At 51.0% G+C, this 11,167-nt stretch overlaps 2 protein-coding genes across 3 annotated transcripts; one reads left to right on the top strand and one right to left on the bottom strand.

Moving 5' to 3' along the window:
* The first annotated feature begins 2,252 nt into the window (after positions 1-2,252).
* On the top strand, positions 2,253-7,050 carry LOC103090230 (polyadenylate-binding protein 2-like). Its single transcript, XM_082931147.1, is given in 6 exon segments — positions 2,253-2,351; positions 2,354-2,824; positions 3,581-3,660; positions 4,069-4,275; positions 5,373-5,488; positions 6,933-7,050. Coding segments are annotated over 6 exon segments (1,065 nt in total). The 5' UTR covers positions 2,253-2,278.
* Positions 7,051-8,154: 1,104 nt separating this feature from the next.
* DOK1 (docking protein 1) lies at positions 8,155-10,942 on the bottom strand. 2 transcript variants are annotated; one of them, XM_007459427.1, is made up of 5 exons: positions 10,854-10,942; positions 10,204-10,503; positions 9,942-10,035; positions 9,588-9,772; positions 8,155-9,392 (listed from the first exon to the last, which is right to left on the bottom strand). In XM_007459427.1, the coding sequence occupies exons 1-5, from the start codon at positions 10,911-10,913 to the stop codon at positions 8,580-8,582; spliced, it is 1,452 nt and encodes a 483-aa protein (XP_007459489.1). In that variant the 5' UTR covers positions 10,914-10,942; the 3' UTR covers positions 8,155-8,579. The 2 variants fall into 2 exon arrangements, with proteins under 2 accessions (XP_007459489.1, XP_007459490.1); XM_007459428.1 differs by having other exon boundaries at positions 8,380-9,392; positions 10,204-10,501; positions 10,809-10,918.
* Between the last annotated feature and the right edge of the window lie 225 nt (positions 10,943-11,167).

The following is an 11,167-nucleotide window of genomic DNA, read 5'->3' as shown; positions in this document are numbered from 1 at the left end:
CTTTTTTTAGAATTAGCGAAAACATATTCTAAAGTACTCAGCAGTCATCCACAGTCATTAAGCATTGTTCAATTTGAGGACCCCAAAGGTTAGTCTTCTGGGACATCACCATGCCACTGCCTTTTCTCAGCCTCAGATACCTGGTTTGTCAGTTAACCATTTCCATCACAGGTACAATGCCTGTACCAACAAGTCAACCCATGACCTGGTTCAACCTTGGGTCCTGGACTTCAAGTAATCACTGTCCAGGAAGAGGTTAGAAATTCAGAGTCAAAATAGAAGGCTTAAAGTTCAATTTCCCTATCTCTCACTTTCTCAGAATGCTCCTGGAAACTGCAGATAAATTAATATCTTTATCAAACTCTAATAAGTACATTTGCCTGTCTTCCTTCCAGAGCCTTCCGTCAACCTCTCTGTAAATTAGCCCAGAAGTTTTAAAGCATTCTGTAAAATCCTTTCAAATCAGCCTCTTCCCAGTCCTCTGATAGTTCCCACATCAGGAGTTACTTTTGAGAGACCTCACATATTTCTGTATACCAGTTCTCTAACAGAATCTTAGCTATTGTCTCAAAGTCAACAGACTCAAATTCTAAAGATCATAATTTTTTTGTGTGCCACATTCAAAGTTTCTTAGTAATCCCAGGGTGTAGTGGTTTTGAATTTGTTTCATAACTCTGAGGTGCAAGAAATGTCATATTGCCATAGTTTTAGCCCCCAAGGACTTGCCACAGTGGCAAGATATTCTATTCTCCATGGAGTCTTGGAAAGGTAACCAAATGCCCCAGTTTGCCCAGGACTGAAGTGTTTTCTGGGACACAGGACTTTCAGTGCTAAAGGTGGGCAAACTGAAACAGTTGGTCATCCTAAATCTTGGACAAACATTAGTTTACAAACCTTCTGCTTACTGTATTACAAGCTCTAAGAGAGCAACAAACATGTCTAATGAGTTTCTATATACCCATGCCTAGTGCTTGGGACATAATAGGCATTCAGTAAATTCTTAATAAATAAACAAACTAATCTACAAACAAATTCATGAGACAGCATGAAAAAAAGAAGATTAAAATGATGATAATAATTCAAAGCCTGAGCCACATTGGAAGTTACTTGAGCCAAATGAAATGGAGTGCCCTACAATTTCCTAATATCCCTTCCAGAGAACATCCCTTCCAGGCTTAAAAAGGCTATGTCCATATACCCTGAGAAAACCATAATTCAAAAAGAGTCATGTACCACAATGTTCATTGCAGCTCCATTTACAATAGCCAGGACATGGAAGCAACCTAAGTGTCCATCGACAGATGGATGGATAAAGAAGATGTGGCACATATATACAATGGAATGTTACTCAACCATAAAAAGAAATGAAATTGAGTTATTAGTAGTGAGGTGGATGGACTAGAGACTGTCATACAGAGTGAAGTAAGTCAGAAAGAGAAAAACAAATACAGTATGCTAACACATATATATGGAATCTAAAAAAAAAAGGTTCTGAAGAACCTAAGGGCAGGATAGGAATAAAGACGCAGATGTAGAGAATGGGCTTGAGGACACGGGGAGGGGAAAGGGTAAGCTGAGACAAAGTGAGAGAGTGGCATGGACATATATACACTACCAAATGTAAAATAGATAGCTAGTGGGAAGCAGCCGCATAGCACAGGGAGATCAGCTCAGTGCTTTGTGTCCACCTAGAGGGGTGAGATAGGGAGGGTGGGAGGGAGAAGCAAGAAGGAGGGGATATGGGGATATACGTATATGTATAGCTGATTCACTTTGTTATACAGCAGAAACTAACACACCATTGTAAAGCAATTATACTCCAATAAAGATGTTAAAAAATAAAAAAAGGCCATGTCCTCAGAGCAGGAGCAAATTCTCCCCATGCACACATACACCATGATTTCTATATCATTTATTTCCAATCTGATGGACTTGGGAAGCATCAGGTAGGCTTTCCATACATTTTGTATCTGTTCTTCAGGAAGACAGCACATCTCCAGATATAAGCAAAATGTTAAGCATGAACTTCTGAAGGCACCTACCACCTGCCTGGCTTGCCAGACCCCCTCAGAGTTCTGTGCTGTACAAAATGATGACACTGCCTTAAAGTGTCTAGAACTGGGTGAGAGGAGGGTGAGCAAGCAGGCCAGCGACCGACTGGCCGGCGGGGCAGGGTTGCGGAGAATAATGTGATGCAGCCTCGACCACCAGAAGGGGCTCAGGATTGATGTGTTGTTCTAGAGAAGGAACTGGAAGCAATCAAAGCTTGAGTCGGGAGATGGAAGAAGAAGCTGAGAAGCTAAAGGAGCTGCAGAATGAAGTACAGAAGCAAATGAATATGAGTCCACCTCCAGCAATGCCGGCCCACTGATCATGTCCATTGCAGAGAAGATGGAGGCCGGTGCCCATTCCACCTATGTTGGCAAAGTGGACTATGGTGCAACAGCGGAAGAGCTGGAAGCACACTTTCATGGCTGTGGTTCAGTCAACCACGTTACCATACTCTGTGACAAATTTAGTGGCCATCCCAAAGAGTTTGCATATATAGAGTTCTCAGACAAACAGTCAGTGAGGGCTTCCCTGGCCTTAGATGACTCCCTATTCAGAGGAAGACAAATCAAGGTGATCCCAAAGCGAACCAACAGACGAGGCATCAGCACAGCAGACCAGGGTTTCCCACAAGTCCGATTCCGAGCCTGGACCCCTGAATACAAGAGTTCCCCCTCTCAATTCTACAGTGGTTTTAACAGCAGGCCCTGGGGTCACGTCTACAGGGGCTGGGCTAGAGAGACATCATGGTATTCCCCTTACTTAAAAAAAGAGTGTATTAGGAGTGGGGGTGGGGAAGAGGAAAGAAGGGGGACAAAAGAATTTTTTAAAAAAAGAAAAACAGGAAAAAAGTAGTTTCTAGAATTCCAGCCCCACCCCCACCCCAGCACATTTGCTCTGGGGTATAATTCTAATGCCACAGCAGGCTTTTTCTGCTTCACTGTGTCACTTTCCACTTGTCTCCTACAAGACACTGATAATTCCTCTATCCCCTTAAAATCGCTTTTCTCCTTTTTGCCTTTCCTCTTGTATTATTTCTTCCAACTTTTCATATATGTTAGAGTGGGTAGAGCTAGTGTGCCTTCTTTCATCTTATGTAGCAAGGAGACTGTTATGTACCTGTTATGATGATCACCTCAAGGAAGAGAACACAATTTAAAGATTTAAAGATGATTGTAACAGTCCTGACTCCATGGTTCCTGGAGTTGTGGTTTTCCTTGAAAAACTACCACAGAAAATTGTCTCATTTCCATGCCTGGTTTAAAGGGGTACATGCAGAAAATCTGCTAATATGTCTGCTTGTCTCTTCTTCTTACCCATAAGCTAACTTATTTAATCTCCATGGCAGACAACAAAGTGTCACCCCTCTGTTCTGAAGTACCCTTCACTCAAAGAGTTGCCACCCCCAGAATTTTGACCCTTCTTTTTGTCCTGTGATGGGCTGAGTTGATATCAAGGGCCCTGTCCCCACCCACCTCCTTGTACCAAAGCTTTCCTCTCCCTGATCTCTCCTCCTCCTCTCTCTTCCCAGGTGACTTTGACCACCTTCTTTTTAAGCCCTCTCTGGACATTCCAGGGACATTCCCCAATCAGCCCACTCTAACCCCAGTTGTGCAACACAAGCAAAATTTATCACTCTCAAAATGAGACCTGAATTTTCACAGTGTCCCACAGAAGTCTCTGTTTTAAGGCTCTGTTTTTAAGGATTTCAGTTCTTGAAACTCCACATTTATCCTTGAGTAATATATCAGCCCCCTCTAAGGTGAACACCTACTTCGTCTCTGAACTTGTCTCTGTGTTGATAACCCTTTGTGTATGTCCCTAATCAGGGAAAAACAGTAGTACCTTGGGGCACTGGTGATTCAGGCAGAAAGTCCCTCCCTCCCCAGGGCCAGGGTGAAATGGTTCAGCCCTCCCTGACACCCCCAGAGGAACTTGGGGAAGCCTCAATTGGGACTAATCCTCCAAACACGCCAAAGACTGAAGATAAACCAGCATTTATGTATGTCTTTGTTTCAGAAAAGAGAATGGCTGCTATTGGCCAAAGGGGAGCCCCTGAGCCAAGGACACAGCCTGAGAGAGCCCGCCAGCACCTTCTACGTGATCCTGCCATCTCGCTCTCCCACTCTGCTGGTGAAGGCAGTGGCCACTCGGGAACTGATGCTGCCCAGCCCTTTCCCCCTGCTACCTGAGGACATGCCTGATGACAGCCGTAAGACTGTGGAGGCAAGTGAGCCCAGATCTCATGGAATAGATAGAGCGGAGAAAAGAGAATAGAGTTCAAGAAAGGGATGAGGGAAAGGAGTGAGCCCCTGAAGGAAAGGACAGAGGAGCAGAGGCAGAAGTGGTTCCAAGGGTGTGGTAAGAGGAGCAGAGAAGAAAGCAAGGAACTGAGGCCAGGCAGAAGGAAATAAGCAAGCATCTGCGTGACGGTGTACTCTCATGGGTCTTTCTCTGCAATATGTGTATGCATGTGTGTGTACCTGTGTTTGTGTGCATCTATTTCTGAGGAAAAGGCAGCCAATGTAGGCACCGAGAATAGGAAGAGCTTTAAAATAAGACTGATGCAAAGGAGGGAACAGCTCTGAAGGCCATTTTCTCCTCCCCCTCCTCTCATCTTGGATCTGGATTCTGGATTTCCTCTATCAGCCTCCCCAGGCTGAGGCGGGGGAGGGGGTCCTCTGGGTACAGAGAACTGGAACCACATCGTTGCTGCTAGGTTGCTGACTTACATGCAGAGAGGACAGAGCCTGGGATTGTACTCTTGGCTTGGCAGCCACGGGGATGCAGAGAGGTGGGCACAAGTGGCCATGGCTCACTCAGTGTCTCACTTCAGGGCCAGTGGTTCCTGGCACAGGATGTTGTGGCCGGAAAACCTGACTGCTCAGGAATGCTCTGCTGGCATGTCCTCTGGTTATACTCACCTCAAAGGCCACCGAGAACTCAGTGTACTTGCTTTGCAGACTGTGAGCACCCCAGTCGAGACACACCCTTCCTCACAGCTTCGCACACTGGATCCCTTGTAACCTTCATAGCGCTCTGGCCCCTCTCAGAATCCTGTGACATTGTTCTCAGGGCCAGAGTGTTCAGTGTCCCTAACCACTCAGTTGCTGCTACTTCTTGTTCCCTTGCCTGACACTTACCTCACAAGCACTCAGACCTGGGGCAGAACACCCAGCAGGACACGCATCTATTTCACATCCTTCAGTGAAGCCCTGGGTCATCATACCTCCTCCAGCTTCTCACACTCAGGTCTCTGCCTGACATCTTGGGTTCTATGACCTCAAGACCCCCAGGTGAGGCTCCTCCTCTCTCTTCCTTAGAGCATGCTGGATGACCTGGAGCTAGAACCCACCTACAACCCCTTGCAGGTTTGGAGCCACCTGTACTCACACCTGAGCAGCACCTTTGCCAAGCCTCAGGGCCCACTCCACCCAAGGTGGGAGAGCCGGGCTCTGAGAAAGGTACTTCCCTCCCTTCCCTTTATGCCCAGAATCCCAGAGTCCTCTTCCCCTGTGCCCAACTCCCCCCCATCCAAGGGAGTATCCTCCCTGGATCTCCTCTGGCAGAAAGAAGGCATACAGGGGAGGAAGAAAAAGAGCAGCCTTTTGCCCTAAACAAAGAAAATTACATCCCCTACCCGGTAAGGGGGCTTTTTTTTGCTTGGGCATTTACATATAATGTTTAGGTATCTTAATTGCAGTGTTTGTGATAAATCATTAGTCATTTAACAGACCATTGTCCCACTAAGTAAACTGGCTGCACTGGAACTACAACCACAAGCCTCTGTTGAAAGAAAAGGCTTAAGGGAAGGTGGGAAAAGAAATGCCTAAGGGAAGGGAAATCAGCATTTACTGAGCAGCAGTCATTTGCCACGTTCTGTGACATGTGCTCTCACATATATTTTTCTCATTTAATCCTCACAGCATCCCCGCAAGGTAAGTGTTATGCTTATTTTACAGACGAGTAAAGGGAGGCTGATCAAGGTTAGTAGCTTAGAGACAGGGCTCTAGTGACAGGGGTTGAGAGAGAAGAGTAACTGAAGGGGGGATTTATCTTTTTATTTTTTTAAGATTTATTTTATTATTTATTTTTGGCTGCGTTGGGTCTTAGTTGTGGCATGCGGGATCTTCACTGAGGCACGTGGGATCTTTCATTGTGGCGGGCGGGCTTCTCTCTAGTTGTGGTGTGTGGGTTTTCTCTAATTGTGGCGCACGGGCTCCGGAGAACGTGGGCTCTGTAGTTTGCAGCACACAGGCTCTCTGGCTGAGGTGTGCGAGCTCAGTAATTGTGGCACGCGGGCTTAGTTGCCCTGCGGCGTGTGGGATCTTAGTTCCCTGACCAGGCATCAAACTCGTATCCCCTGCATTGTAAGGCAGATTCTTTACCACTGGACCACCAGGTAAGTCCCAGGGGGTGTTTATTTTTATGAAATCCATGTTCTATAGTATTTGGTCTTCCTTTTGTGCCCTTATTAATCTTTTCCTTGTTTCTCAATAACAGAGCCTATAGGAAAACCCCCGCTTTGTCTTACCTGAAGTTACAAGAGAAAGATGTTTCCAAACTACAGTCAGTCTAGAGGTGGGAACAGAACCGACCATAAGTTAGCTGGTGGACAAGCAAACAGAGGACACTTAGCCAGGAGACAGGCACTGTGGAGGCTGGAGCCTAGGGGACTCCACTGCCCTGGGCCTCGAGGCTGTCACTCACAGGACCCATGAAGGAGTTAGGACAGAAAGCCCGGCAGGGAATGGGACAGAAGATCGGGAACGGTCTGGTCTTCACAGAAAGCTCTTCTTGCTTTCTTTGCAGGCTGGGCCACTGCAAACAAATCGAGTTCGAGCCACAGTGGCCCCTTTGCCTATGACTCCAGCCCCTGGCAGAGACTCCAAGATGCCAGCAGCCAGCAAAGCTTCCTCGGATGTCTTCTTCCAGCCTTCCATGGAGGAGGAGGATGAGGAGGAGGAGGAGGCAGACGAGGAGTATCCCTCAGGGCCCTAAGTCACCAGCACCACAGCTGAGCTGCCCTGTGCAAGCACATCCATGCCAAGGCTCACACAATGGCTTTCTGCGGACAGACCTGCCTCCTCTCCACCTGAGCCTCTGTGAGCTCCAGGTGGCTGGGAAACAGAGCCTTCCCCTCCTCAGTCCTCAGTGCTGCCACTGCCCCACTCTTCAGGCTGGGAAGAGACACACGGACCCTTTTCCTTCGCCAAGCAGGGACTCATTTTTCTTTTGGATCATTTGATACTGTTAACACAAATGAAGATTAAATAACCAGTGAGTCTCCACCATTGTTAGGAGCATTCCCAGGCCTGATTTTCTCCTTGTAGCTCTGTGTAAGTAGGTGGATGAAGTCAGGTCACCATCAGGAAACTGAACCTCAGGAGACAAGGATGAGGTTTTCAGAGCTCATGAAAAACAAGTAGGATTGAAATCGAAACCGCATTCCAAAGCCCATGCCCCTCCCACTACACCCACCACAGTGCAATTCCCTTCAGCCTCCAAACAGATAAGTGGTTGATGCTTGGTACCTACATGCAAAGTGTGCGCACGCGCGAGTGTGCGTGCGTGTGTGTGTGTGTGTGTGTGTGTGTCTGTGTCTGTGTGTGAGACAAGGGGGAGGGAAGGCATCCTAGAGCTGAGAACAGGGGAGAGGGTGGTGTGAAAAAGACCTATTCCCTTCCTATTCCCCTCTCCTCATACCTGCCCATCAGCTTTCTCCATCCACAGAATAATAACTACCATTTATACAATGCTTACTCTGCACTTGAAATCGTATTAAGTACTTGAGAAATTTAACTCCTTTCATAAAAACCCTGTGAGGCTGTATGTGTAATTAAGCTTTCCCATTTTGCACAGGGGCAGTGGGGGAAACTGAGGGTTACAGATGTTACACACAGGGTCACAGAGATAGGGTCAAGCCCAGGTGGGCCTGACTGGACCACCCAGGCTCTGAACGACCACACTGCTTGACGCCCCTGCCCGAGGCCCTTTCCTCCTTCAGTGGCCCCCAACACCTTCCTGGTTCTCCTGATTCCCTCCACATCTACCCAGCACAGCCTGCCACTCTGTCCCCTCTGTGACTATTCACACACATAGACCTCTTAAACCCAAACTGACTTTAATGAGGATAAAACAAAAAAAATATCTCTCTCTGGCAAAGAACAATGCCAGGGGAAGGATCAAGACACAGCCCAGTGTCTCCCTATAGCCTCCATACAGGCCCCTCAAACTGTACCTACTCTGACCAAACACCCCTTTCTATAGTACTGCTCCAGCAGCTATCCCTTCCTTTGGTAGGGATGACTTAGAGGTGCTGGCCTCCCCCAGATCCAATCCCTGAGCCCCTGCCAATTGTCCCACTTCCATGACTTCTTGGGACACATCATCCTTCCCTTGACTCCCCTTGTACCCTGGTCTCTACACACAGACCCCTCTGGTTCCTGCTGGTTCTAACAGGTTTCTTTGATCCCCAGTGCCACCTCCCCATGGTCCTCCTATCAGCAACCCCAGCCTTGCCCTTCTTCTCATGTGGAGCCCTCTGACTTGGCCCCAGTCCTGTCAGTCCCTGCTCCAGAGAGCCCACAGTTCCAGCTACCTGAGGCCCCACTCTTCTGGACCTGGCTGTACAGGGCAGTGTCTGAGCTATGGCCTTTGCTGCCACTGCCAGCTGCAGCACCAGATTCAGAGAAGGCCAGGCCCTGGGGCTTGGGAGCTGGGATGGGCTTTGTGCTCCGCGGGGGTGGCACAGCATAGTCATCAGTAGCAGGGTTGTAGGGGAGCTCATAGCCCTCCTCCTTCACCCGAGCCTGGCACCACCAGGCATCCTTGGGCTCCTGAGGCAGATCATAAAGGCCCCGGAGAGCAGCTGGGGCCAGGCCCTCAGGTTCATCATAGATGGGGTCTTCTTTGGGGTCTGTCAACTTGGCCTTTATCAGCTGCTGCTGCACATGCTCACACAAGTCCCAATAGAGAGGTTTCTTTAACTGTAACCCCTCCCCTGCCTGAGCAGGGGTGCTGTCCAGGGGGTCTGAGTATAGGCAATCTTGGGAAGGGCTTGGAAGAATGCGCAGGGAGTCTAAGGGTTCAGCATACAGGGCTGGAGGGCTGCCTGTGAGCTCCTGGGGGCCCCGGGGGGGAGCCAACTTCCCTTCTGCCACTTCTGCTTCATGGGAATCAGCTCTGAGAACATCCTGCCCCTGGCTGGCCTTTCCCTGGGTCTTCTGTCGGTGGATAGCACTCTCAACTGCCTGAAAGATGTCATTTCCCTGTGCCGTCTGGAAGGTGAAGGTTCCAGGGCCAGAGGGGCAGCGGCGGCCAGCCTCAAAAGAGAACATGACCTGAAGAGGGTGTGGAGGGAAACACATAATCAGGAGCCATCAGAGGTGAGTCACAGGGCTGGAACTAGTTAGGGGACCTACAAAGAAGAGACCACCTGGGAAGGGAGGTGGGGTCATGGGCTAGGCAAGAAAGGCCGGTCCTGCCCCCACCCCTCCCACAGCTGCCCAACCCGGGGAGCCAGTCCTGCACCGCACCTTGTCTCGGCCATAGCGACGCAACAGAGTGTAAGGCCAGTAAAGGAGTGGCTCCTGTATCTGACTCTGGGCCCCCACGCCCAGGAGAGTCAGCCTCTCAGCCTCCACTCTCAGCATATAGGAGCCATGCAGGCCACAACGCTCAGCGGCTTCAGTCCTTTGCACGGTTACCCAGAACTGGGATCCTGGAAGGAATACACAGTTAGACTGGCACCTGGCCAGGACTGGGGTGTGGGGAGGGAGCAGGTTGTCCAAGCATGCACTTGAAAGCCAGCTCTCAGGACCATTCTACTTCCCCTTGTAGGACACCCTTTCTTTCCATGCCATCCCTGCTGGGGCTTTTCAGGCATCTACCTTCCCAGGCGGGGCTATACAGTGAATTCTCCAGCATCTCCAGGGCAGAAAGCTTGGGTGGGTTCTCGGCAGGCGCCAGGGCCCAGCTGCCTTTCTGGGGTAAAGAGAAAGAGTATGAAGGAGACTGTAATTCCCTCACCGCGGTTCCCAGGGTCTGAGACAGCCCAGTTCCTCTGCCGCTGTAACTGCTCCCACCCCGCATGGACTCTTGGGCCCAGTGCAGCTCGCCCCAGCCCCTCACCGGCAGCCCCCGCCCCCTCACCGGAAAGGCGTTTCGGCACAGCGTTTGCACCCAGGCGGCGCTGGACGGCGCGTCGGCCGCCAGCAGGTGGGAACGCTGTGCGGTGTCCAGGCGGAAAGCTGCGGCGCCAGGCTCAGGGGGGCTCTCCACGGCCACGGGGGCCACGCTCACACACTCAGCCAGACGGATCACCTTGCAGTCCAGGCGGCGCGTGCTCCCTCGGCCCCCTCCAGAGTTCGACCCCTTGTGGTCAAAGAACTCGAGCCGCGCAACACCGTGGGGGCTGGCCGGGTAAAGCACCGCCCAGGTCTTCCTCCACCTCTGGGGAAAGAGCGGAGAGACACTGGGGAGGGAGCAGGCAAACACCGGTGGCCCGGGCCCCGACAGGGAGGGAGGGACCTGCGCGGGCCAATTTCAGGTCTGAGGCTTCCCGACGGCAGGCGAAGTTTCCCAAGGAGGATACCGCTCCGTCTCCCCCAGGGCCAGAGAGGCGAACCCGGAGGCCGGCAGACGCTTCTTCCGAGTGTGTGCAAAGCAATTTAGCCGGAAATTCATAAGGCTCTCCGGCTCCGGGCGCCGCGCTCCAACCCTCTGCCGGTCCCCTCCCTCCATCTTCGCTCAGCTGCCCACCCCTAGCTCTGATGGGGTTCGGCAACCCCTACCCACACTACCTTGGTACCGAAACGCTGGCTCTGCAAAAACAGCGGCCCTTCCATCACGGCCCCGTCCATGGCCCCCGGCGGTTCCTTCCGCCCTTCCTGGCCCTGTGGCCCGGAGGCGGGGCGAAGCGGGGAGGAGGGCGGGGCGGGGCTCGCGCAGGAGGCGTTCCCGCCCCCTCCAACCTCCCCGGACCGCGAAAGGGGAGGAAGGAGACAAGCCAGAAGGAAGGGGAGGGGGTACCCAGATAAGCTGGCTGGTGCACCACGTCCGGCCCACCCCCCCCCCCAACCCTGGGCCCCGCCCACGTGGCCCCCCCCACGCAAAA

Source organism: Lipotes vexillifer, unplaced genomic scaffold (assembly GCF_000442215.2).
Source record: "Lipotes vexillifer unplaced genomic scaffold, Lipotes_vexillifer_v1.1 scaffold51, whole genome shotgun sequence".
NCBI lineage: Eukaryota > Metazoa > Chordata > Mammalia > Artiodactyla > Lipotidae > Lipotes > Lipotes vexillifer.
This window is presented reverse-complemented; position numbering and strand designations above follow the sequence as displayed.